General features: G+C 57.1%; 8 protein-coding genes and 1 non-coding gene across 9 annotated transcripts; 5 read left to right on the forward strand and 4 right to left on the reverse strand.

The window, feature by feature from the left end:
* Window positions 1-697: 697 nt before the first annotated feature.
* On the forward strand, window positions 698-1,648 carry GLRG_05687 (short chain dehydrogenase; the record flags this gene model as incomplete). The annotated part of the gene is made up of 1 exon (XM_008096372.1): window positions 698-1,648. One exon carries the CDS (start codon window positions 698-700, stop codon window positions 1,646-1,648), a length of 951 nt encoding a protein of 316 aa, XP_008094563.1.
* Window positions 1,649-1,976: 328 nt separating this feature from the next.
* On the reverse strand, window positions 1,977-3,365 carry GLRG_05688 (uncharacterized protein; the record flags this gene model as incomplete). The annotated part of the gene is made up of 2 exons (XM_008096373.1): window positions 1,977-2,268; window positions 2,323-3,365. The coding sequence occupies 2 exons, from the start codon at window positions 3,363-3,365 to the stop codon at window positions 1,977-1,979; spliced, it is 1,335 nt and encodes a 444-aa protein (XP_008094564.1).
* Window positions 3,366-4,106: 741 nt separating this feature from the next.
* Window positions 4,107-4,180, forward strand: GLRG_13142. Its single transcript has one exon. It is a non-coding gene; the product is annotated as a tRNA-Asn (tRNA).
* An 884-nt stretch (window positions 4,181-5,064) lies between these two features.
* GLRG_05689 (ribonuclease P protein subunit p29) lies at window positions 5,065-5,757 on the reverse strand (the record flags this gene model as incomplete). Its single annotated transcript, XM_008096374.1, has 1 exon — window positions 5,065-5,757. The coding sequence occupies one exon, from the start codon at window positions 5,755-5,757 to the stop codon at window positions 5,065-5,067; it is 693 nt and encodes a 230-aa protein (XP_008094565.1).
* An 847-nt stretch (window positions 5,758-6,604) lies between these two features.
* Window positions 6,605-9,223, forward strand: GLRG_05690 (acyltransferase; the record flags this gene model as incomplete). Its single annotated transcript, XM_008096375.1, has 3 exons — window positions 6,605-6,762; window positions 6,853-8,707; window positions 8,762-9,223. 3 exons carry the CDS (start codon window positions 6,605-6,607, stop codon window positions 9,221-9,223), a joined length of 2,475 nt encoding a protein of 824 aa, XP_008094566.1.
* Window positions 9,224-9,440: 217 nt separating this feature from the next.
* On the reverse strand, window positions 9,441-10,568 carry GLRG_05691 (pantoate-beta-alanine ligase; the record flags this gene model as incomplete). Its single annotated transcript, XM_008096376.1, has 1 exon — window positions 9,441-10,568. The coding sequence occupies one exon, from the start codon at window positions 10,566-10,568 to the stop codon at window positions 9,441-9,443; it is 1,128 nt and encodes a 375-aa protein (XP_008094567.1).
* Window positions 10,569-17,956: 7,388 nt separating this feature from the next.
* On the forward strand, window positions 17,957-20,421 carry GLRG_05692 (uncharacterized protein; the record flags this gene model as incomplete). Its single annotated transcript, XM_008096377.1, has 3 exons — window positions 17,957-18,275; window positions 18,335-19,742; window positions 19,806-20,421. 3 exons carry the CDS (start codon window positions 17,957-17,959, stop codon window positions 20,419-20,421), a joined length of 2,343 nt encoding a protein of 780 aa, XP_008094568.1.
* A 1,206-nt stretch (window positions 20,422-21,627) lies between these two features.
* Window positions 21,628-22,625, reverse strand: GLRG_05693 (haloacid dehalogenase-like hydrolase; the record flags this gene model as incomplete). Its single annotated transcript, XM_008096378.1, has 2 exons — window positions 21,628-22,543; window positions 22,609-22,625. The coding sequence occupies 2 exons, from the start codon at window positions 22,623-22,625 to the stop codon at window positions 21,628-21,630; spliced, it is 933 nt and encodes a 310-aa protein (XP_008094569.1).
* A 1,596-nt stretch (window positions 22,626-24,221) lies between these two features.
* Window positions 24,222-25,504, forward strand: GLRG_05694 (uncharacterized protein; the record flags this gene model as incomplete). Its single annotated transcript, XM_008096379.1, has 3 exons — window positions 24,222-24,335; window positions 24,549-25,250; window positions 25,397-25,504. 3 exons carry the CDS (start codon window positions 24,222-24,224, stop codon window positions 25,502-25,504), a joined length of 924 nt encoding a protein of 307 aa, XP_008094570.1.
* Window positions 25,505-25,895: the final 391 nt, after the last annotated feature.

Here is a 25,895-nt window from a genome sequence, read left to right on the forward strand (position 1 = left end):
CCCCGGAGATGCCTTGGCGTTGGTGCTCACAAGGAAGGCTGCCCTAACAGCTGGAAACTCATACAATAAGTGGTTGATGAAGTCTTCAGTATCCGGTGACGCGGCTGCGGTGCTCCTGCTTGCTACAACGACCCTAAGCTGACCAACTCTGCCAGTGGTGTAGGTCGCGTTCGAGAGTGCAGAACCAGCCCGTCCCGTTTTTGGTCCAACCCGTTTTTGGTCGAAGGATTCCCCTCCGACGGCCGCCGAATGGGTTCGGCGGGTCAGAAACAATCCTCCCGCACAACAAGTCCGCAAAGTCCGCCGCCCCAAGATGGGGGTCCCGCACCGCCAACCGGGCCCAATCTGCGGCTACGCTTTCGGGCACGCAGGACTCGTTGCGGAAAGCGAAGATGGGCTACGAAGTCCCTTGGATTATCTCCGCGACGAGAATGAGCGGGGTCCACGCTTTGTATCCCGGGGCGTGGTTTTTTTAACCGACCCCGGCGGGCCTCCTCGCCCACGGGGTGGATGTGTTGAGCCGTATAAGTCACGCGAGGAAGCAACGGAGATGGGCTCGAATTAGATCTGTTCCGTAGCTCTAATCTGGATAGCAGCCTCGAAAAGAACACAATATTCCCACCGCCCATCGCAATCATCGAGCACCATTCCCCTAGTCAACACAGCTCACCCCCAGAACTACAAACACATCCACACCATGTCGTCCCCGAGGAAGCTCAACATCCTAATCACCGGGTGCTCTCCCGGCGGGATGGGTGCCTCCCTGGCCACGGCCTTCCACGACGCGGGCCACCGCGTCTATGCCACGGCGCGGAACCCGTCCAAGCTCAACGCGCTCGCCCCGCGGGGCATGCAGACGATTCCCCTGGACATCACCTCGGCGTCCTCTATCGCCTCCGCCGTCGCAGCCGTCTCCGAATCCATGGCCAGCGCTGAGGGCCTGGACATACTCGTCAACAACGCGGCCGGCAGCTACATAATGCCCGTCGCCGACGTCTCTCTTGACGCGGCGAGAGCCCTCTTCGACCAGAACGTCTGGGCGCACGTCGCCGTCACACAAGCCTTTCTGCCCCTGCTCCTCCGGTCCGCCGGGTCGATGAGGACGCCTCCGTCGGAGGCTTGGTGCAGCTTCGGCGGCGACGGCGACGGCCCGTCCCGGCCTCTAATTGTCAACCACACCTCCGTCGGGTCTGTCTCCGCACTCCCCTTCCAGGGCGTCTACAACGCATCCAAGGCAGCCCTCGCCATGCTCTCCCAGACGATGCGCATGGAGCTCGCTCCCTTCGGCATCGCCGTCGTCGACCTCAAAACGGCCGGGGTCAAGTCCAACATCATCGCTAACAATAACGTCAACACCAAAGCTGAGAGGCTGCCAGAAGGCTCTATCTACACCTTGGCCCGGGACGTCGTTGAGGAGGCCATGAGTCAGGAGGCCCTTGCCTCAGTGGGCATTTCGGCGGACCAGTGGGCCGCCGAGGTGGCGCCGTTGCTGCTGGGCCGGAGCCCGCCCGCCGTCATCTGGAAGGGCGAGAGCGCAACCGTGTCCCGGCTGGCTTGCGCGATGCCTTGCAACATGATCGAGGGGTACATCAAGAAGTTGACCAAGCTGGATGTTGTGGAGGAGATCATCACGGAAAGCAGGAAATGATGCAGTTGGATTGGCCATGAAGCCGAGCAGGTCAGCGTGTAACCGCGAGGGCCTTTGTGTGTTAGATGCAGACCGCGACCTTGTTGAAATGCAGCTTTCCGGGAAGCTAGTGTACAAATTTTGTCAGCATGTCAAATATTTTGACCTTTCCCATTTCTTCCAATGATTAGCTTGCCCCCGTGAATCCTTCTTCAAGCTACCGCACGCCTTGCCGGAAAGAGACGTTCCTAACTCAAGACCGTGAGCGTCTCAAAGACCAAGCATATTGACTGCCAATTATTGTCGAACTGCTCCAGATGCGAACCGAATGGAAGAGCATCAAAAGGTGTTAAAATGTAGTCTGAAGTTGCGGGTAATCCTTCGCGCGGGCTTGGAGATCAGCAAAGATGGAAGCTGAGTCGTCTCCAGAGAGGTGCTCCATTCTCTTGGTATCCTCGTCCTCGATCTCCTTGAGAACATCCTCCGGTTTGTCCTTGCCAGCCTTGACGTCCTTCTGCTTGGGTTCGACGGCCTTGTCGATGCCCGAAGATTCGCCAATCATGAGGACCTGAGAATTGACATAGTCAAGGTGTTCGGGCTTGCTCGGCATCCAGCGGAGGTCACGGAATTGGTCCTTAATCCTGTCGAAGTATGTTTAGCATAGGTTGGGGATATCTGGCGGAAAATTCACTTACTCATCAGGAAAGTCGGGCGTATCTGGCAGGCTGGCATACGCAGGGCCTGGCTTATAAGGGTTCTTTGTGCTCAGAATAAAGCTTCCCTTCTCTTTAATCCCTAGCTCTTTCTGTACCTCACCCAAGTCGGAGGGCAAAGTCAGCATATACGCAAGATGGGTCTCGCGCCCGGTCGTCGTGATTATATAGACGCCCTCTCCAGCAGGTGTCGCAGCAGGCGCATGAGACTTGCCGGCCTTGGTCTGGTTGTCCGCGCCCGACAGGAACTGTTCCTTTAACTCTTTGAATGAAGTCCCCGACTTCTCCACAAACACCATGAAACGGTCTCTGCCGCTCTCAGGGAGAACCTTCTTGGGCAGAGCCAGCAGGCGAGTGTTTCCGGCATCACCGATGGGGCCGTCACCCAGCTTAGAATCGATGCCGACGGGTCGAAGGATGATATAACTGCGGGCAATATCATCAACTTCCTCGGTATTTTCGGTGTTGACACGGCCACGGAAAAAAAAGTAAATGATGCCCTTTTCGAGTACATTGGAAGGCATTTTCGTCTTTTCATTGGGACGCTCGGCAGTCTCACCAGCGGCGGACTTCGATGTGGTCTTTTCCGCAGGCTTGTGCTTCTCTCCGAGATCTTCTTGATCTTCGGTCTTGTTTTCTTTCTCTGCTTCTTCTTTTTTCTCAACCTCGTCCAGCTTCTCGGCCATTGCCTCTTCTTCTTGTTTCGTCGGTTCCTCGGTCTGCTCAGAGGGTTTTGTGGTGTCGTCTTCGGCATCCTTCATCTCTGTATCAGTTTCATGCTCTGTGTCCTTTGATGCCCCTTCCGTTTCTTTGGGCTGTGCGTCATCATGTTTCTCGAACGTCTCCTCCAAGGTCGTTTGCCGGGTAGTGTTGTCGTCTAACTTCTTCGCGCGCTTTGCATCAGGAGATCCAGCACCAGCATCCTTGTCGATGCTGTGTTTTTCGCCGGCGGCGGCAGGGGCATTCGTCTTCCCGTTTATTTCACCAGAGCTGCCGGCGCGCTCCCTGGTTCTCGTGGTAACCATGATTGTGGCTTTGCGGGGTGGGATGGGGTAGCTTTTGGGTGGACTGGTGATATGAATGACAGCCACAGTCAAATGAGTTAAGTGGGGGTCAATTGAGGTTGTGCGGGAGGTAAAGAAGCCGGTCAGAGCTTGGAAAGATTGATGCAGATTTACCAGAGAGTGATGGTCGCCAGGTAAATATATCAACAGGCACGCGTGAGGTCCAGACTGATTGAGTCCTGATGTCATCGGCAGTAATGGCACGCGTCGCGTTGCTTTTTGGCTAAGGCAGCTAGCCGCCATTATGTAACCGGGCGCGCTTTCCGTGACGTGATACGATTGCATTTCTCGAATGTCTGTCTCATTCTGTCTATCTATCTGTGAGCTATGGTCCGCCTTGGCAGGCTCAGATGATCCGGCTGCCCTAGGGCCGATATGTGCATTATGGTCGTCACGGTCCTCGAATCCTCTCGCCTTGATGCGCCGCCGATCTAATGAGATGACTGAACGACCTCGGGAGAAAGATTCAGCCAAACCACGATTTCGGTTGTCGCTCCCTAACGTGCGTACGTTGTTTTACACTCCAAAGAGAATCAAACGCCACCACCGCACGCCATGTTTACATCGAAGTAGGAGGGAAAAGAGTCAACGTGGGTTGTCGGGCGATGTGGAGTAGTGCCATATACATATCCCTGTCAGCCCCGCCTATTCTAGCAAGATAGTGGCAAATCTTTGTCGCAATGTCAACAATCAAGCATCTCATCCCCGATGGCACAATTGGCTAGCGCGTCAGACTGTTAATCTGGAGGTTGGTGGTTCGAGCCCACCTCGGGGAGTTTCGGTGGTTAAAGTCCACCTCACGAGTGTTTCATTTTTGTTGATTTATGCTTGCTCCAGCTCTCAGTCAAGTTTCCTCGAAGCCTAGGCTGGTTGCATCCATCCATCTGTCAATTACCTTGCATTACTTACTGTCTCTCTCTTTCTTGTCTTATTTTGTTTTCTTCACTTGTAGACAGATGAATAATTTACTCTTTGGACTTGGCAAGCAGCGGGCCTATAGACTGTATCTCTCCTGCATGTTCTGCCGAGCTACAAGCACGAGTGGAATATGGTATTGTTCAATTACGCAGGCTCGACTTGGGTAGAGTTCTGGTCCAGTGCTTGCCTCTCCCGTCCCGAACGTCTCAATTATTGTCAATTTCTGCAAGAACATGAGCATGCAGCCAAGGTCGTTATCCTGCTACAGCAACGATGCTCATGCTCTCTTGCCTCTCCAAGTGACAAGCGTCTGACATCTCCAGCTCAACCCTCCCTTGACCTCGGCTCAGTTGAGGGGCCCTAGTGCAAAGGCCTTTAATGCGTCGTGCACAAACGGGCGGCTGCCGTGTGCTGTGTGCTGTGTGCGGTGTGCGTTCCAAGGCAACCACCCCACTGCGGAGAGACGAGTCAAGTCATTGTCCACCAAGGCCTTCCTCCAGAAGAGCGGCCAATCGTTGGTCCGAGGTAACATTTTAGAAGCGTCATCCGCGTCAGGACAAGACTCTCACAAGCACCGAGTGATTAGTCTCTTGCGCATCTTTCCTTGCCTGTAGGCGACGGTTTGCACAAAACCCAAACCGATTGCCTCCCATACCAGCTGGCAACTTCCGGGCCAGACGCGGAGTAAGCGATGCAGCCTTTGGCTAGTTTGAATAAGTCCCACCCCGGGATCATTCATCCTTCAGAGGTTCTTCAGATAGTGGTTCTTGTACTTCTTGTTGGCTCGGTCCGCGCCGCGCGTAAGGAACTGGTCGCCGAGGACCTCGAAGACGAAGCGTCGAGGGGAGGCTTCTGGGGTCGTCGACGCCTCCACGGCTGGCTCCTTGACTGGAATCTCGAACCTGAACCATGTGCCCTCCTTTGGCACAATCTTGATCTCGTTCTTGGGCGTGATGATCTCGAACGCAAACTTGCCATCCTTGATCACGATGCCCTTGATGCCGACTCTGCTCGGGCAGGAGCTCCTGGAGACCTCGACGGCGGCGCCGTGGAACTCGGCAGCACTCAACTTGGCGGCAGCAGCGGCGCCGCCATGGTACAACTCAGAGCCCAGGATCTCCTCAATGTATCCCAGCCACAGGCGGTGTAGGGGCTCGAAGACGGCGTATTTCTGGCCTTGGCGGGGCACTTGGTAGAGGCCGCGCCTGTGTCGCTCGCGCGCGGACAGGGGCTTCGGCTTGAGCTTTTGCTTCTTCTTGGCTTCCTCACGAGCCTTGCGTCGGGCATTCCGGGCGTTGGACGGCGGCGGTGGCGAGCTTGGTCGGAGGTAGAGCGGTCGGTACTGGATTTTGTCGGAGAATATGCGGTTGACAGCGTCGGGAGAATGCGCTCGCGCGAGGAGCGCCTGCGTTACGGGCTGGTTCGAGGGCGCCATGTCGACAGATTTCTCTCTGAGACGGGGTGTAGTTGCGCGTGGAAGAAGTCGCCGCCGTGAGTTTCGGTGCGGCGCAAGACAGCGGCAAGTCACAGAGTCAAATGTTGGAGATGGATGGACATTTGGAAAATCAAATGTTAGTGCCTCCAGGTTCCAGGTTGCTGGTGGTGGGGCGTCAAAGGTACGTACTCTTTGCTTCTCGCTAAAGCGTTGATACGATGGTGGTGCCAACTGCCTGTAGGGGTAAATTCAGTATCTGTACGAGGCAAGTACCCTAGCAGCAAGTGCTGGTGGCTGCAGGGATGCATGGCGTTTATTCACATGCCGAAGCCGCGGCTTGACGGGTACACGGGGAAGAGAGAGAGAGAGCCTGGACCTCCTCTGAAGGGTGGCACTTGACCTTCACGGTCCACCCCAGGCGGGCGGGCAATGGCAATGCGACTCGGCTTCTTTTGGCGGCCGAGGAAAACAGTCCGGCGCATCCTCTACAAACCTACTCTCTTCTCTCTATCTCTCTCTCCCTCCCCCTCCCCCCACAGAGTCCGTCACTTCTCCAACGTCATCTGCAACCTTGGACCCCCGAGAAACTAAGCCTGAGTTTGCCTGCCCTTGCTCTCTCTTGCGCTGGCCCATTGTCGGCAATGGCAAAGGACCTTTGACGGACTGCTTCCGACTATCTATCTACCAACAGCAGGACAGACACCAACACCCATAGTATTCCCACCCGAAACTACGACAAACGACAGATCCCAACGCGCGACCTGACCTGTTCCGTTTACTCCAGCAATACCTCTGGCTACCTAACTTTGACGCGCCATTGTTTGCCCCGATTCTTCGCCAATCGACAATGGCAAAGAACGACGACTCCGCGCCGGATCTGAAGATCCTCGGCGATCAAATCACCCTTCAGCCTAGAGGCTATGTCAAGCCATCCCAGCCACGCCATGATGAGAAGGAGGAGGCTCTAATGAAGCACATGGCCCGCTTCCGTTCCGAGCCGCTACAGTATGTATCGCCTGCACGCCGGCTCTTCCTCCGGTCTCAGCCTCCATGTCGATCCAGGAACGAGACTAACTTATTCCACCCCCGCGCCAGGTTCCTCCGAGAAGTCTCGCTCTACGTCTCCGGTACCGGCTGGCGCGCTTACGACAATGCCATCGGTCAACCCATCTTCTACCCCGGCTTCTCCGACAAGATGAAGGAGGCTGTCCTGTCGGCAAAACTGCTGCAGGAACGCATCGCTGACCTGGCAGAGAAGCGCGTCGCTGTTGAAGAGAAGGAAGGCTTGTTGAACAAACAAGACAAGGACTTTGACCTTAAGCGTGCACGCAGACGGGCAGTTATTGATTCTGGAATCCAAGAGGTGGCGGAAAAGATGACGGACGATATGATTTGCAAGTTCGAGAGCAAGACGTTTATCCGGAGCGCATACTACCTCACCACGCAGCTGCTGTTGCGGGCCTATAACCAAGGCATCCACGTATCCAGCGAAGAGGTTTTGAGGCTGCGCAAGGTCGCCGAGGAGGCAGAGAAGAAGAAGCAGAGCATCATCTTCCTGCCCTGCCATCGGTCACACGTCGACTACGTCTCGCTTCAGCTCATCTGCTACCGCCTTGGGCTGGGTCTGCCTGTTGTCGTGGCGGGAGACAACCTCAACTTCCCTCTCGTTGGAAGCTTCTTGCAGCATGCCGGCGCCATGTGGATTCGGAGATCCTTCGGTGATGATATCCTATACACAACCTTGGTACAGACCTACATCGACACCCTCCTTCAGGGCGGATACAACTTCGAGTGCTTCATCGAGGGCGGTCGGTCGAGAACGGGAAAGCTGCTGCCGCCCAAGTTCGGCATTCTTAGCTTTGTCCTGGATAGCATCCTGTCGGGCCGAGTAGAGGACGCCATCATTTGCCCTGTCAGCACACAATACGACAAAGTCATCGAGACGGAAGGATACGTGACAGAACTGTTGGGTGTGCCCAAGAAGAAGGAGAATTTGGCGGATTTCCTCTCTGGTGGGTCGTCGGTCTTGTCACTGAGGCTTGGTAGAGTCGACGTCAGGTTCCACGAGCCTTGGAGCTTGCGCGGCTTCATCAACGAGCAGCTCACAAGGGTGTCTAGGCTACCGACAAGCCTTAACCTGGACGTAAAGGACCCCGAGAACGCGGCCATCCGCCAGAGGCTCCTCCGAATCCTTGGTTACAAGGTCCTATCTGACATTAACGATGTCTCCGTTGTCATGCCGACAGCCCTGATCGGTACCGTTCTGCTCACCTTGAGAGGGAGAGGCGTTGGCAAGGCTGAGCTTGAGCGCCGCGTAATGTGGCTCACCGATCGCGTGCGCGCAAAGGGCGGTAGAGTTGCTCACTTTGGTAACGCGCCACTCTCGGACATCATTGAGCGTGGTCTCGAAGTCCTGGGTAAGGACCTGGTTGGCGTTGTAAAAGACCTACCGGAGCCTACCTACTACGCCGTCGATCGTTTCCAGCTTTCGTTTTACCGCAACATGACTATTCACCTATTCATTTCCGAGGCCATAGTGAGCGCTGCCATGTACATGAAGGTCAAACAGGGAGGCGGCCCGGCCATGCAAGACATATCCTTTGACGAGCTGCAGAACCAGATTCGGTTCTTGTCGTCGTTGTTCCGCGGGGAATTCATTTTCCCCAGCGAAGGTCTCGCTGCTAACCTGGAAAAGACGCTACGAGACTTGGAGGCAGACAAGGTATTGAAATTGAACCGGGACGACCAGGGCAGGGTGACCGTGGTTGGTCTCTCGGATCACGAGAGGACGGTTGGCAGAGAGAACTACGACTTTTACTGCTTCCTCATTTGGCCGTTCATTGAGGCTAGTTGGCTCGCGGCTGTCTCGTTGATGGGCTTGACGCCACCTCTGGGCCAGAATAACGACATCTGGATCGAGGCGGCAAAGGCCCAGGGCAGCGCACAGCTGGTAAGCATGCATGCGTGATGGTTCTCAGGGGAAGCTCCACTAACATCCTCCCAGCTCGGCAAGACACTCTACCACCAAGGCGATCTCAGCTATTTCGAGGCAGTAAACAAGGAGACTCTGAAGAACGCATATCAACGGTTCGAGGAAGAGGGCATTCTCCAGGTCGTCAAGTCCAAGGACCCCAAGGTTCCTCCCCGGCTGCGCCTCGACCCGGAGTGGCGTCCTTCCCGCGATCCGGAAACGGGCAGCCTGAACGCGTCTGGTCGGCTGTGGGACTTCACCGAGAAGATTGCCTCGAGCAGACGAGAAGGCAAAAACCGTCGCGACGGCGCCACTGTAAGCACTCGTGTGCTGCGTCTGACAGACCTCCTGGGAAGCAAGTTATTCGACGCCGCAAGGAACGTGGATGGCAAGGGCGTCTCGCCGACGCTAAGTGTTGAGGATGCGCGCCAACTCAAAAAGAGCGTCAAGGAACAGAGAAGACGCCGGTCGTTGGAGAACCGCGCGCATTTGTAAATGATGTATTACTGTCAACGCATAGAGCGGCTATGATTATTATGATGATGCATATCTTATTCTTTTTCCTTTTTCTTTTCCTGTTTTTGGGTTGCAAAGCATGACATTCTCGAGCGATGTCCAAGAGGCTTATACAGCATCATGCGATGCACAAGTAATGGTTACGCCCAGGTCCTCGTATCAATCCGTGAAGCCGGCTGTGCCAACCCTCTGACTCTTACTGGGCATTAGGCTTGAGAATGATGTTGTCGATGAGCCGCACCGCCGGCCCATTGTTGTGGCCAAGGTCCTCGTCTGGCTGCGGCTCCTCCACCGGTAACATCTTGACCGCACCGCTGAGTATCCCGCCCTTGGTGGGGACGACGGTGTTGATCTCCTGCATGGAATCCGGGTCCGCCAGCGAGATGTAGTCCACCTCGAACATGACCCTGTCCTTGGGCGCCAGCCTCGACTGCTCCGACAGCACGTCGGCGGCGACCCGGTTCGCGGCGCCGAGGATCGCGTCGCGGTCCAGCGCGCCCTGCTGGTACGTGCCCTCCGCGGCCTTGAGCGCGCGGTGCAGCACGGTCGCGACCTTGCGCCGTCGCTCGCCGAGGTATACGTTGCGGGAGCTGAGGGCGAGGCCGTCGTGCTCGCGCATCGTCTCCCCGACGACGACCTCGACGGGGAGCATAAAGTCCTCGACCATGCGGCGGATGACGACGGTCTGCTGGACGTCCTTCTGGCCAAAGTAGACGCGCTCGGGCTGGACGATGTTGAACAGCTTCATGCACACGGTGGCGACGCCGCGGAAGAAGGTCGGCCGGCTGGCGCCCTCCAGGACCTCGCCGACGGGGGTGATGGTGACGAAGCTGCCCTTGCTGTCGATGGCCTGACCGGGGAAGCCGGCGGGGTACATCTCGGCGGTGGTCGGGGCGAAGACGGCGCTGACGCGGCCCAGGGCGCCGCCGTCGTCGGCCAGCTCGCGGTCGAGGTCGCGCAGGGCGGCGGCGTCGCGGGCCCAGGTGACGGGGTACGATGCGAGGTCCTCGGAGACGCCGAACTGCGCCGGGTTGACGTAGATGGAGACGACGACGTGGTGGTTCTCGCGGGCGGCGGCGCGGATGAGCGAGAGGTGGCCCTCGTGCAGGGCGCCCATGGTCGGGACAAGGCCGACGGAGCGGTAGTCGACGACGTGTGGGCGACGCCACTTCCGGAGATCCGAGACGGAGCGGAACACGCGTATGGGGCTGGAGGGGAGGGTCTCGGCGGCGGCAGAGGAGGAGGAGGAGCATGCCGTTCGCAGCTGATGGTGGTGAGCACGTGCTGGTGTTGCGCCCGCGGCGCGGAGGGTGCGGGCGAGCATTTTGAGCGGGCTCAAATCGGGTGGATGTGACGAGAAACTGGGGATTGCGTGTCTTAGGGAGGCAGGAAGGGGATCGTGGCCATTGTGGAGGCGCAATGGCTTATGAAGTCGGCGAACTGTGATGGTTTCTGCGGCGGATTTTTGGGGACGGAGGGAGAGAGCTTTGTGTGGAGATGGACTCAGGGTCTTCGGTGAGCTCGGTGAAGGCGGCAGCTTCGGCGAGAGCTTGTGTGGGGGTCCTGCACATGAAAGAATCTGACGTAAGCGGATCCGCGAATGAGATGAGTCAGCATGAGACCGGGGGGTGCCAGGAGACAGCCGACTGACCAGCGACTCAACGAGCCTTAGCGAGTGGTGAGGTTGGCGTGGGCCGCGTCGGGGAATTCACAGCGTTATCCACTGAATAACCTCGCCATACTTCCCGCTGTCACAGCCTTTTCCTTCCTGGGCTCCCATGCTCACTTTCTTTTTCCCAACTCCCCTTCCCCCTTCCCCTGCTTCCCCTTCCGTGCTTTGGTCTGCAGGCGGCCCTCTGTTAACATGATATCTGTTTCTCTCTCTCTTTTTTTTTTCCTCAACAGGTTCCCAGTCATCTACCTCATTTAGTGATACGCTGCGTTGAAGACATGGAGCCAATGCCAGGCCAGTCTCGTCGTACACATGGTACCGACGACCTGTACGTGCGACACGACTATACGAGATTGCCGTCAGTGTTTCTCCTCGGGCCGCGATCTCGCCCATACCCGACCAAATCGGCCACACTCCCTCCCCAAAGTCTGAACTTGTCATCCGCTCTTCCTTCTTGGATTTCCCAAGGGCAAAACAAAAAAGGCAGAGGAAGAAAGCGGCCGAATCTCTCACGGCTCTTCTTCTGACTCCTTCCTTCTCCCCCAGAAAAGCCTTGATGCCGATTTGTCAAGCCTCCTGTTTCACGCCTGGAGACGCTTTCTTGGCATCTCGGCTGAGATGTCGCAGAAAAGCCCGGCAGTGGTTTCCGCCCTCGTCCAACCATGCTCGCCCTACCGGCACTTTCAGACGAAAAGCCGCCACGACAAATTGAACCCTCGGCTGCAGCGCGGGGTGACATTCAATCTCCCCCGCCGGACGACGACTACGACGGGTGTGACTTGGCACAGAAGACTTCGAGGGGAAGAGGATTAAACCCCCCGCCCCCCCCATCGACTTACAACCGCAAGTGATAGCACTGATGGGCGGCTGTTGTTGCTTTTTTGCACGGCATCGCCGGCTGCTCTGCCAAGAGGCGCAGGTCCAATGTGTGGGGGAGCCCGTGGCACAGGAGACTCGAGCTGTACCACCAGCTCCGCCAAGCTGCTCAATCGGCCCCGGCGTCGGTTGTAGATGACTGATTTGAGAGGTGGCAGGACCGCAAGTTAGAAAAAACCGGGGTATTTGGCGCGATTTGCATTTCGACTCGTCGTCCGGGCTGAGTAGGTAGTCACCCCAAGGCCGACAATCCCCCCACATCCGGGACGTCACAAGTTGCTTTTCCGCTTCCTCGAGGAAACGCCATCGACCCAGGGGACAAGGCAGGTAGGCAGGCAGGGCAGAGCAGGCACGCAGGGTAAGAATTGCCAGAGAAGCCCATTTACAGTGGGGGCATATCGGTGGGGGGTATGTGTCGAAACAAGATGACGATCTAGCTGTGACTTCCTTTTTCGCCACGGAGTACAAGCAGTCAATCAGTAACACGGCGGTATTGCTGTTCCTCCACCATTCGCTGCCACATAGAAAACACAACCTTGTGTCTCCAGTTCGCTGAGAAACATGACGCGACACAGCTTTCTGTCCTTGGATGATCGCCCGCCTTCGCTTTCCCGGCTCGGTTCTGGTACGACATTTATGGGACTAGGCTCGCTTCTGGATACACTTTGAGGGTGCTTGGACAACAAGGGAGAGAGAGAAAAAAGCATACGACGTGCTGCGTTCCTCACGTATCGCGCCCACAAGCTCGGTGGGTGCGGCGAAGCAGTCACAGCCGACAGGGAAGGCAGGGGACCGAAAAGCAGATATCCACCCATACGTGTGGCTCTCGCGACTCTCTGTTTCAGTCCTGGGTTCGTCTGGTGCAGGTTTCGCACCACTGGACGGCACTTGGCAACATTAGCATCATCGTCGATCTTGGCAGAACTACCAGCTCGCAAAAAGACCGCTCGCTACAGCCTGCTGTCGGCACGCCAAGTTGGTTGAGCCAAGTCTCGGCAGCTAGAACAGCCGAGTGCGGGAGGGGGTCATGGCACTTCACGACGACTGGGTGGGACTCTGACAGTTTAAACCAAGGGTCAATTGCGAGACCAGACGAATCTCGAGACGGGGTCAAGCCGCGGGCCCCTCCCCTCTACCCCCATAGTTGGCCCGAAAGAAAGGGCAACGAGACGCGGGCAGACGCAACGACTTGTGTTCATTTTGGGAAAGGTTACAGCGAGCGCGGTCTCTCTCGACCAGCGCAAAGACCAAACGAAACAAGGGCAAAAACTTCCCTCCCAACCTCGCCCCTCTCCAGGGGAGCAAAAAACCTTGTTGCCCAAGTCGTACGTACACAGTAGGTAAACCTGCTCCAGCATGCTGAAGGTTAGCGCAGTACTTGTGTTTCCATATTGGACGGTAAAGCTCCGCAGGTACTGTGCTAACCTTCAACAAGCCTTGATGAGGTTCAGTATACGCGCGACACCCGTTGCCCATATGCGCACCAGACGGGGCAAACTGGCACAGCTAGAATTGGCCACAAAAAAAAGGGTTTACCTATGCTATCGCATCCTAGCATTATAGCTGAGAGAGTTTGAGACGCCTCAACGGCTCTGATCGCCCACCATGACAGATCGGCCGACGGCCGACATGGAAGGGGAGGCTGGTTGTCGCTCACACAACCGCACGCAGCAGTTGAGCCGCAGTTTCCTTGCGGCTGAACCAAGGTGAGATTAGCCGGTCGTGAATTTCGAAATGGCAGAGACTTTTTTTTGGCTCTGGGATCGGCGTACCCGGGCAGGGAAATGGTCGCGCTGGAGGGCGGCGATCAAACCGTCCCGGACGGCCTGGAGCAAACATCCGGCCGGGGTGGACAGAGGTGAGAGAGAGGAAGAGAGAGGAGAGGAGAGGGAACAGGCGATAACCGGCCATATTTGGCACGATGACGGTGGGGCGGGCTTCGTTCCCTTTTTTTGTTTTGCGGACCGTCCGACAGATGGGGCGATAGAATACGACGGTCCGCGACCGTGACGCGCGGAACCGGTGGCTAAGCCCAAGCCTCCCCGCCAGACGAGGCATCATCACACGGATGCGATCTCAGCTTACGACTGCAATTGCAACTCGTCCCGCAAGTGGGGAGGGGGCCCGGCAAGTTTCGCCATGTCATCGTCGCGGCGGCCCTGACTGGCGATGAACATATCGGGTGGAGCAGAGAGCCCAAGCATTTCCAGTCGGCAGAGAGGGACGGAGGCACGAGGGTGTTCGAAGGCCAAGCCAAGGCCAAGCCAAGGCCATTCGTCTTGGTTGCAACGGGACGATTCCCCGTAGTCATGGGGCCCGGTCGTCCGAGGTAAGAGAAAGAGAAACAGAAAGACGGAGAGAAAGAGAAAGAGAGAGAGAGAGAGAGAGAGAGAGAGAGAGAGAGAGAGAGAGAGAGAGAGAGAGAGAGAGAGAGAGAGAGAGAGAGAGAGAGAGAGAGAGAGAGAGAGAGAGAGAGAGAGAGAGAGAGAGAGAGAGAGAGAGAGAGAAAGAGAATGTGTGGTTCGAGGGGTTTCCTAGGGAGCAAGAGAAGCCGAAGCAAGTCTCTGACGAGATTGTCGACGACGACGACGACGGACGAGGCAACGCGTTTAGGGCCCATCCCTGGACGAAGAAGAAAAGGAACGCACGTCGTCCTCGGGGAGGGCGCCGTTGTGTGTTTGTGCATTGCTTGACATTTACTTGGCAGTTGCTTGATACGCCCGAACCGTATTCACAGCGGCTGGCCGACACGACACTGAGGCATTGGGCATCACCAGGAGGAGAAGCAAGAAATACAAGAAGCAGAAGGTGGGGGAGGGGGGCATTTGGAACGGCCACGAGACGACAAGGTCCAGTTGACCGTAACTTTCTCGCTCTCACAAAAGCGTGCAATACGTTTGCTGTTCGTCGTGGTGGTGGTGGAGGAGGTGGTGATGGTGGTGGTGCATGTGTTGGACCATGATTCTAGCCTGCAACAGCGTCCCGTGTGTGCATGCATTTGGCATGATGGCATTGGCCCGAGAGACACACGGGTCGCTCGCGAGCTGGTCTTGCCTTTCCCCGTCGTTGCGAATCATTCACGAGGATTCTCAGTTCAGCAAAGGGGGGCGGGGGTTCCCGCTGTGCACCGCTGGTTGTCAAAGGCCATCGGGGCCGGATCAGACGGCGCGTACTTACGGCTCAGACGGCGCGGGCTCTGGCCAGATTGAGTGCCAGGCCAAGCAAGTCAGGGCAAGTCTAGTCAGGGCAATTCAAGGCACTAGGTGTTATATCACAAATTAGTGGAGAAGACTCGGTAATGCTTTCATCGTGACAACGATGCATGACTTGAGGCTGATATATACAAAAGGCGCAACGCACGCCAGCCCGCCGTGTCTCTGCTCCAGACGGTCCGTCGCCAGCATCGAGGAATTGAAGAATGAACGCGGGCAGGCACATGTGCAGATCAGTCCTTCCCGATCAGTGTGACCAAAGACAGTGTATCCGTACATGATCTGTACGCGTGTACGTACCTTGCAGAGTACCTTCTCGGGGTAATTGGTAGCCGCGTGTACTTACCCTGGAGATTCCACTCCAAGTCGCGTTGTACTGTACGTACCTGTCCACCGTCGGCAAACGCTTCTTCCATCTTAAAAAGTGGACACCAGGGGACTCGCTCCGGTTTGAGAAGGAGGAGAGGGGGGGAGGAGCGAAGGACAGAGAGAGGAGAGGCAGGCACAGGCAGAGAGAGAGAGAGACAGCAGAGAGGGAATAAGATAAGGGAAGAGGGGAGAGAGGAGACGCGTGCCTTGCCTTGCCGGGCCGGCCGTCTGTGGATTAAAACACGCCACGGTGTGCAGCCGTCATAGGTACACCGTTTTACCCGGCCATGTCGAGTCGAGTCTATCTCCAAGCTCCTTCCCTCTCCTTACTCGACTTTTTCAGGCCACACACCCACTGGCCACCCATCCATTTCTCAGCCCTCCCTCCGACTTTTCGCTTCAAGTTGACTGCATCTCATATCTCTCTCTCTCTCTCTCTCTCACTCCCTCTCTCTCCGTCCCCGTCCCTCACTCACTCACTCGGCCTCCATTGCACCCTTCCATCTCTCAGTCTTGGCCTCCCCACCTTTGCATCCACTCTCCCATGCAAATGGTTACCTTCCGCTTGCTCTAGGCCCTCCTCCCTTCCCCCCCCCCCCTCTCCCTCCGAGCCGAGGGCCTTCTCTCTTCCACACCCACCCCCCCCCCCCCCCCCCCTTCTAAAACAAACCTGAGCTCAATGATCGGCTGCGAGCGAGTGCCCTGTGGAAGAAGAAAAAGAAGAAGTTCTGGATGCACTTAATTCCGACGTCGACCATTACGTTTTCCTAACCCACACTGCCCGACGACCGGCGCTGCTCACTCCCCTCTTCGGCTTGGGTTTACCCACACGTCTGGTGGCCGTCTTCCTAAACATAGCCCGCCTGTCAACGCTCTGTTCCTTTACCTCACCTCGCCTATTTAGGAACTTTTTGGTCGCTGGGTCTGGGTCTAGTCTAGGTACGGTCAACTACCTACACTCGTTGCTCCCATTGCTGGCAACATTCGTCTTCACTTGCCTGGCCAATACCGCGGTTGCACCTGCACCTGCACCCCCATCCCCATCTCTTTGCCTACTTTCACAACCACTACCCACAAAGCAGGACATTTATTTCATCCCTGCTCCCCTCCCCGCTAACCTTCCAGCTGCGTAGGTACTTCCTCTTCAGCTGCGAGAGGCATCCCGCTTGATCCCGTCGCGTTGCCGAGGGATTCCATTTCGACGCCTGCTCCTACCGCCCGTCGCCTGGGCTCTCTCGTCCTGTCCTGCCCTCTGCTGTTACCGCCTCGTCATACCTGGTCCAGAGTCTCGTCCATCGAAACAGGTGCTACTTCCCATCCATGGGCTGAACCCCGTCCGTCAACGAGACACGCCCACTGAACCACAGAACAGGGGAGATCGCAGTATCAGATTCAAGACGACGCCAACCAGGGAGAGAGAAACGAGGACTTTGTCGCTGCTTGTTGGCTTTCCCACAGACACACGCCCACGCCCCCAGACTTTGCCCACCCTGTCCGCCCGGGATTCCTGCATACCTTGTGTAGGCGCGAGAACAGAACAAGTCTCATCCACCCGAGAGAGCCCACTAGTGTACACCGCACACCACACCCATTGACACACCCACGCCACAAACCGCCCAACGGCCAAGCCTGAGCCAAGAGTGATTTAGAGACGAGGGGGCCACTCTTCACGCTTCGCCATCCTTTGCGCTAGTCAAGCCAATCCCATCCTCCCAGAACACAGGCTTGTGTCTTACATCTCGGCTTTTCAACTCGCAAACCGCTCTCTCTCTCTCTCTCTCTCTCTCTCACTCACTCACGCATCTTGTCTCTCACTCTCTCGCTCTCTCTATTTCTCTTCCCTTCCACCCTGCTTACTCGCTCACCGACCTCTACCGACACTCTCAACGTTGCTGCACCACACCATAGACTTGGCGATCCTCCGGTTTCAACCCTGTCCCCAACCCGATAACACCCTTCTTAGCCCACCACCACCACCACCACCACAGCAAGCACCCTTTAAGGGATCCGTGGACCCCCATACATCTGAGCCCCCTAGCCGCTCACTCAACTTTCCCCGCCAATCCTTCTCACTTTCTGATCGTGAGACCGTCAAAACCCGACGACCGACATTCTGCCGCCTCTCACACCAAGCCGTACCTCGTTCATGCCCACGACTGTACCCGTGCTACAGCCTCAATCGCGTCAATCAGGTCTTTCGAGCCCTCATTGAACACCCTCTCCGTCTCTACTCACCAGAGGCGGGGTTTTTCTTTTTTCTTTTTGGCAGCCCTGGAGGCATACGACGCCTCTGCAGGCGTCCTCGTGCCAGGCTTTAGCCTTGGTTCGGCGGTGCTGCAACCTTACGAGCATCCGTCCCTCAACTTCGTACAGGATCCCTACCTAGGCGTCGACGACGACGTCGACGAAGACGACCAAACCTCATCCCTCTCCTTTGGCTTCTCTTCCGACTTCACCCCGGACTTTTCCCTCGACCCCGAAGCCGATTCCACCGCCTCCAACTCATATCTCAGGCAAAGTCTCTATCATCAACCGCCCTATCACCAGCAGGATTACCAGCATCAGCACTTTCAACCCGCCAATATGAACTTGCCCAGCTCCCACATCCCGCCCCGCCGCAGTGCGAGCATTCACTCGCTCACCCCCTCGCGGGACCTCCTCATCAAGCCCAAATCACCAGAGAAGTCGGCCGCCGCCGTCGCTGTGACCGCCACGAAATCAAAACGAGTGCGGACGGGCTGTCTAACGTGTAGAGAAAGGCATCTAAAATGTGACGAAGGGTTACCGGAGTGTTTGAATTGCAGGAAAAGCAGCCGCGAGTGCAAGCGCGGCGTGCGGCTAAACTTCATAGATGTGCAAGTCAAGCAGCCGCCATATATGCCGCCCACCGTCGAGTGGTCAGGTAGGTCGCCATTTCGCGTGAGTTGCCCCAGAAAGTGTCGGTGCTAACGCAGCCGCCAGTCCAATTTCAGGACGAATCGAGGCAGATCGCCTCAGAATACGTGGGAGGCCTTGGCCGCTACGCTCACCTGGATAAGCAAGCAGCAGCAGCCGCCGCCCCCCCTCGGCACACGAGCCATCTTGAACCAACCCTTCGTCACCAAGGCCATCTCCTCCCTCAAGCACACGCAAGTGGCCCGGATATATCCGTATCACCAAGGACTCACATCTTGCACCACCTCCCACCGCCGCCCATGTACAGCTACGCCCACCGTCACGAGCCGCCGCGGGCCGCCGAGTCGGTGCACCCGCGTCGTGACAGCGATAACCCCTACCTCACGCCTCAAAACTCTGCCCACACGGGGCCTCACCCGTACGTCCTTCACGACCACTTTGCCTCGTACCACGATGCCCCCCCTCGCCATCCCGGCCATCGCGACAGCGACGCATCGAGCGCAGCGTCCATCGTGCCGCAGCCCACGGCGCCGCCCCACAGCTACCGCGGCAGCGTCGCCGCCGCCGCCGCCAACCCACTGGCCCCCGATGGCATGATGACGCCGCCGCCGAGCGAGAAGGCGTCGGCCCGGGAGAGGGAGTACCTCAACTCGCCCGAGGAGATCCTGTACATGCAGGTCTTCGTCGAGGAGGTCGGCGTCTGGATGGACTCGCTCGACAAGGAGAAGCACTTCTCCCGCCTCATCCCCTATCACTCCCTCAAGTCGCCCATGCTGCTCAACGCCTGCCTCGCCTGCGGCGTCAAGCACCTGACCCTCGTCAACCCGGCCTACAAGGACGACAAGGCCCTCTTCTACTACGATACCGCCACGACTCAGCTCCTCCGCAGCTTGCAAAACCCGGACCGCAACATGGGCGAGTGCGCCACCACCGCCGTTGTCCTCAACGTCTACGAGATCATGTCCGAGAAGCCCGCCCAGCGCATGAACCACATCGCTGGCGCCCGCGCCCTTATCCGCGAGTGCAAGTGGGACGCCAAGTCATCCGGCATCGGCGCCGCCTGCTTCTGGCTCAACATCGGCATGGAGGTGCTCTCCTGCCTGGCCTTCAACTGGCAGACGTCGTGGGACCCGGACCAGTGGGGTCTGGGCGTGGACTTCGCGGCAGACACCGGCGCCGCGGTCGTGGCAGCTACGAGGCAGGCTTCTGACGACGGCTTCGGCCAGGAGGAGCTGTGGGTGCAGCGGATCTTGTACATCGTTGCCAAGATTGCCAACTTCCGCGCCACGATCCCGCGATTCCAGGAGCCGAGCCCCCATGACGAGCAAATCCGCCTAGGCAACCGGTTGGCGCAATGGCAAGACTTGAAGAGGTTGTGTGACAGGTGGAACAACGTGTGTCCGAGGACGATGCACCCCTTTGGGTACCTTTACCCCTCGCAGACTAAGTCCAAGTCTGCTTTCCCTAACGTCTGGTAAGTTTCGCGCCTCTCCTCCCCCCTTCACAATGGTCTCTCTCCTAACCAGCTTACGTATAGGCTCATCAAGCGCGCCGCCATTATTGGCCGCCTCTTCTACCACACCGCCCAGTGTATCCTCGCCCAGACCAACCCCATGGAGCCGGGCAAGGCGTCGGAGGAGATGCGTGCCCTGCAGTTGCACCACGCGCATCAGGTTTGCGGTATCGTCGCGCACACCAAAGACCGCGGCATCGCCTCCGTTGCTATCCGCTCGCTCGCCATCGCCTCGGCCGTCCTGACCGATCCGCGCGAGCAGGAGGAGGTTCTCGAGATCCTCGACAAGATCCACGCCGAGAGCGGCTGGCGACTCGGTAAGATCCACAGCGAGCTCAAGAAGACCTGGGGTTGGCCCAGCCCCGCGCCCTCCCACTCCACCCTCCCTAGCATCAACGACCATAGGGGCTCAGTTGGATATGGTAGGCCTGGCCCGCCTGGCAACCCGCCCGCTATGGCGACTTCGTCGGCGTCGGGCACGTCGGGCCCTCCGGGGTCGAGCGCCGCGTCGTCGGCACCGATGAAGGCGCTGGTCAACCCGCTCTCGTTCGCCGACTTTAGCCTGCCGAACCACCCGTACCAGAACTGGTACGAGCCACCCAACCGGACAAACACGCACAGCGCGCAGAGCTTCCTATGATTCTTTCCTAGCAGAGACGGCTCCTCTGGCATGGCCAACCCTGAAGCCGACTTTTGCGCAACTTCTTCACCCTTTTACTACTCTGTTCTCGGGAGGACCCAGGGGCCCTCTGGTCTACTTGTAATACCTTTTATTCCCTCAACAAACACAGGCGGGTCATCGTTATCAGCATCGCGGATGATGAATAGAAAGATGGCACTGGCTGTCGTCTTACGATCACGGCCACATTTCTTCCATTCGAGGTTTTTTATGGATTTTTATTTTATTTTTTAGAAAAAGCCTCTTTATAACAATTCTTTTTCTCTTTTTTTTTTCATGTTTCGCATCCTCTTGGGAGGGGGCAAGGGACTTTGGGGTCTACAAGGACGGAGACGGTAAAGCATCGCGGCGAACGAGAAGGGAAGGAACGTCTTGGCCGCTTGGCCGTTTGGCCGCAACATGAGAGGAGTTGGATGTGTATGTTTTCTGATGGTTTAAAACCCTCTGTTTCATTTTTTATTTTCTTTCTTCTTTTTTGTGTATTTTGTTATCCTGGCGTTTTAGGACTTGGTCTTGGGAAATGTGGACGGGAGATGAGGGGGGGAAGGTAACAAGCTGTGGATCTCCTCTAGCATTCGAGAGGGAGAGCCGGGCGCTCTGCAAAGGGGGAGGGGCATCCCATACCCATAGGATATTCAAGTTATTCAGTCCTGGCCACACCCGTTTCCGTCGCTGTCGTTGCTTGAATGTCACATGCGTAGAGAGTGTGGAGGGGATGACAGATACTACTATACGCGTTTCGACTTGTATCATGGTATTGGGGGTGAGCTGGGTTCGTCTGTATGCACGTGTCATTTCTCTCTAACCTGGGAATCTATCGCAATGCCTATGCTCAAAAAGGAGAAGCAAAAGAACCGAGGGTGTATCCTGCACTAGACACTCGTTGTATGTCTAATTTGCCTTTTTTCCCCCCATCCCTATTTGCCAGGAATCATCTTCTATGATGCCAATCCATCCATTCGTCAATCGTCGTGAAATCTGTGCTTCGTCTATAGCCGTTCTACGTGATATCGTTCGGCAGATACAAAGAAAAGAAAAAGAAAGAAAAAGAGCTTTTTTTTCTTTTCAGGAGAGGTCGGCAGGTACCCAACTTGGGGGTGGGTGGGGGATGACGGCATATCCGAATGCCGAATGTCTGTCGCTCGTCCCTTGTCAAGTTCCCCTCGCTCAAGAGGAGCCGTTGGTGCTGTCGACGAGGACGTCGCCGACGTTCTCCTTCATGAAGGGCTCGTTGTCGACGTCGATGGGGGGGATGACCATGCCGAACTTGTCGTAGGGGAAGTGCTCGAGGGTGGGGAGGTACTCGGCCCAGCCGTCGTCGACGTCGCCGACCTGGTGCATGTCTACCTGGCCAGCCTCACCGGTGCGGCCGGCGAGGACCTCCTTCTCGCGGCCGGCGTACTCCTTGAGGAGGCCCTGGTGGGGGCACCAGACGACGCGCATGCCGGCGCGGCGGCCGGCCTCGACGCCGGGGACCGAGTCCTCGAAGACGAGGCACTCGTCGGGAGTGATGGGCTTCTCGCCGTCGGCGAGGGAGTCGTTGATGGTCTTGAGGGCGAGCAGGAAGATGTCGGGGTTGGGCTTGCCGCGGCCGGCGGCGATGCGCTTGTCGTCGCCGAGGACGCGGCGGTGGGAGGGGAAGACGGAGAAGAGCTCGGTCAGGTGGTCCGACTTGAGCTTGAAGTTGGCCTCGTGGGAGGAAGTGGCCAGGGCGATGTGGACGCGGTGGGGGTTCTTGTCGGCGGCTGTGTCGGCAGGCTTGAGGTCCCAGTAGCGGGTGCGGCCCAGGTTCTGGAGGAGCTCGGGGACGCCGGGGAGGGGCTGGGTGCTGGGGAAGAGCTCGCGCTGGAGGGCGGACAGCTTCTTCTGGTACTCGTCCTGATCGATGGGGAGCTGCGCCCACTCGCGGAAGATGCGGGTGGACTCGGGGCCTGGACGGCCCTGGAGCTTGGCCTTGATGTTCCAGGGCAGGAGGGGGCGGCCGTACTGCTCGAGGATGACGTTAATGCAGGCGGTGTAGAGGTCCTCAGTGTCGAGAAGGAGGCCGTCCATGTCGAAGAGGCAGGCCCGGACGGGAGGGAAGCTGAGAAAGCGCATGTGTCAGACGATTGGCACCGGACGAAGGGGAGGGAGCTTCAAGTTACTTACTCGGTACGGGGGGCCATGATGACGTTGGGGAAAGCGAGGACTGTATGGAAGACGTTGAGGAATTGGATGTGGTCTGTAGTAGAACAACGGCCAAGACTGGTGTTTGAAGTGTTTTAGGGAAGAAGCGTCGAGGTGTAGACGAGAAGGGGAAAGGAAGTCGGGTGAGGGTAAGGTGGAAAAGAGAAAGAGATTCCTCGGTTGGGTAACGTGAGGACAGAAAAGCAGAGGGGGTTTTCGTCGTTTTGAGGGCCTTTTTAAGGAAGCAACCGCCTTGTTCCTTCTGGGAAAGAGCCGCAAAGAGGAATTGAGGGAAGGAAGGAACAATTGGATCCTAGGTTGTTAGGTTGGTAGGTGCCATGGAGGCAGGCGCGGCAGGCAGGATCGGCGGGGTCGACAGATGCGACCTCGATGGAGGGGTCGCTCAGCTCTTGCCCAAAAGAAAAAGAAAGAAAAAAAAGAAAAGGGAAAGGGAAAGCATTGGCTCGAGGGTGGGGAAGTGGGGCAACGACTGGAATATGTACCTAGGTACTTACCTTCCTACCTTTCTACCTATCTAGCTATCTAGCTCTCCGAGACGGTCGATGGGTACCCGTACAGATTACACATTTCCTTTGCCTTTTACTTGGCCTTGCTCTGATGTTGCCTTTGCACGCGTCGGACAATATCAGATCACATTAATCATCCGGTTGAATTAATAATAATCGAAAATCCATAAAATGGTGGACGCGGTTGATCGTCTGCGCTGCGGTTCATGATCCCTGGCTGCAGGCACATTTGTTTCTGCCAGTGGCCGCAAAGAACAGATCAAAGCAGGTTGCTGAACAGCAGAACCTCACCGTCCAGGCTTAGATCCTTGCGCAGGCTTCTCAGTTATGGGACTCGCGAGCGAGTAATAGCTATGAATGCGTCCGTCGTTCCGGCACGTAGCTGTTCGGCCCAAGAACACTCATACGGCAAGCAGATAAACTTTCGAATACACTGATCAGGGAACTCAGTAATACCCCTATTCATTGACAGCCGCAGATTATTTAGCCTTTTACTAACGAGTTATAGGTCGACGGGCTTTGCTAGCTTAATACTAGTCTATCCAATGTCCGTGAGAGCTTGACCTCTAAAGAGGACTACGGTACCATCAACTCATCATATACCGACAACAGACACCAAGGAGAACGTCATAGTCTCCGAAAATGAAGGGGAAAACACTGGTGCGTAATGGGTATGCTTGTATTTAGTATTTTTCGAGATCTGAGTTGTATTTAATTGCTATGACCTCTAGTGGACCAACACACCGTGTAAACGTTGGATGTTTCTCTTTCAACTTTTACGTGCGCCAACGCCCCCGGAATCCAAGCAACAGGGGGCCGCAAGCCACTGGGGTTCTCCGGACCCCCACTACAGTTGCCAGTTGTGGCTTCGACGCGCCCCAAGACATGTGAACAGCCTCAACGTCCCTCCCCACCACGCCACCACGCCACGATCCACGTGGGGTACGAAGAACAGCGACGGTGACGACATAATCCCGGTTGGTCGCTACTCACTCCTTGAACTCACAATCTCCAGCCACACGTTACTCGACAACTCTTGCACTCGAACCCCCTCATCTCTCTCAAGAAATGGCGTCCAAGGAGCCCGAGCCTCAGGGCAAAGACAAGGGCAACCCCGTCCAGGAGGACGAGAACGAGGAGGAACAGGAGGTCCAGGAGAGGTTCTCACCCGAGGAAGAGGCGGTAAGGTTTTTGAGCTCCTCTGATTTTGTTTCTCACCGTCTCATTCTTGGAGCCTTCGTTATATGAAGCTCTAGTCGGGACCATCTCAATCGCGTTCTGTGTTCCGCCGCCATGGTGAAAGCCATGCATGGTTCATTCGTTTGAGCCAGACACCACGCGGCGCCATGCAACCCATATATGTACATCCCCATCAAACTAACACAAGCCCCCTAGTCCCTCCTGGCCGAGTCTAACGCCAGCAAGACGGCGGCCAACGCCCTCTTCTCCTCGTTAAAGTACGACGAGGCCATCGCCAAGTACCACGAGGCTGTTGCCGCCTGCCCCAACTACCTCGACTACGAGCTCGCCGTGCTGCGCTCCAACATCTCCGCCTGCCACCTCAAGCTCTCGCGGTGGAAGGACGCCGTCTCGAGTGCCACCGCCGCCCTTGACGGCCTCGATCGCATCGACAAGGAGGCCGCGCTCGAGAGGGAGCGCCGCGAGAAGGACAAAGCCGCCGCCGCCGCTGCCGCTGCCGCCGAGAAAGAGGGCAAGGACGACGACGACGACGACGACGACGACGACGACGACGTGGAGGAGGAGATCGTCAGCGCCGGCGCAAGCAAGGCCGCGCCCGCACCGCAGCCGCCCAGAGACGAGAAGGAGGAGGAGGAGGAGGCAGCCCGCCGCCGGCGCGCCGAGGACGTCCTCCGGATCCGCGCCAAGGCGCTGATGCGCCGGGCGAGGGCGCGCAGCGAGGAAGGCGGCTGGCAGAGCCTCGCCGGCGCCGAGGAGGACTACCGCGCGCTGGCGGCCATGCCGAACCTGGCGCCCGCGGACCGCAAGATTGTCCAGGCGCAGCTGCGCGCGCTGCCGGTGCGGACAAAGGCCGCGCAGGAGAAGGAGACGGCCGAGATGTGGGGGAAGCTGAAGGATGTGAGTTTTTTTTTTTTTTTTTTTTTTCTTTTGTCTTTTCCTCCCACGTTGTTTTGTTCCTCTTTCTCCGCATTCGCTCGAGTCTCCCTTCTTTTCTTTTTTAATCATGTTCACCGGGAGGAGGCTGACACGGGTATACTTCTTAGCTGGGCAACGGCATCCTCAAGCCTTTCGGGCTGAGCACGGACAACTTCCAGATGGTCAAGGACGAGAAGACCGGAGGCTACTCGATGAACTTCAACCAGGGCCGGTAATCAGAGCCCCCCTCTTAGAACCACCACAAGGGTGGTTGATTCCGAAAGGAAGAGTCTGGAAGGCCCTATATGGCCTCAAATAGGCCCAAGAGGACGGTACGGAAAGTTCGCAGTAACTGCTCCCACCCTCCGCGTCGGCTCTCTTGACGATTTCCGGCACGTCCCCCTTTTTCTCCTCGAAGCAGGGGCATCCTCAACTCTCACGGGCATGTATCATTTATTCATCAAAGAACTCAGAATCAGTTCTTCCGTTCGGGCTTTTGGTACAGGTGGTGAAGAAAAGCAATCCTCATTTTTTCCCCCTTCTTTTTTGCTAGCAGAGCGCACACGGTACTTAATAGACTATATCGAATCGAGGACAACACAGCACACAGCATACGGCCTCAATAAT

Source organism: Colletotrichum graminicola (assembly GCF_000149035.1).
Source record: "Colletotrichum graminicola M1.001 genomic scaffold supercont1.20, whole genome shotgun sequence".
NCBI lineage: Eukaryota > Fungi > Ascomycota > Sordariomycetes > Glomerellales > Glomerellaceae > Colletotrichum > Colletotrichum graminicola.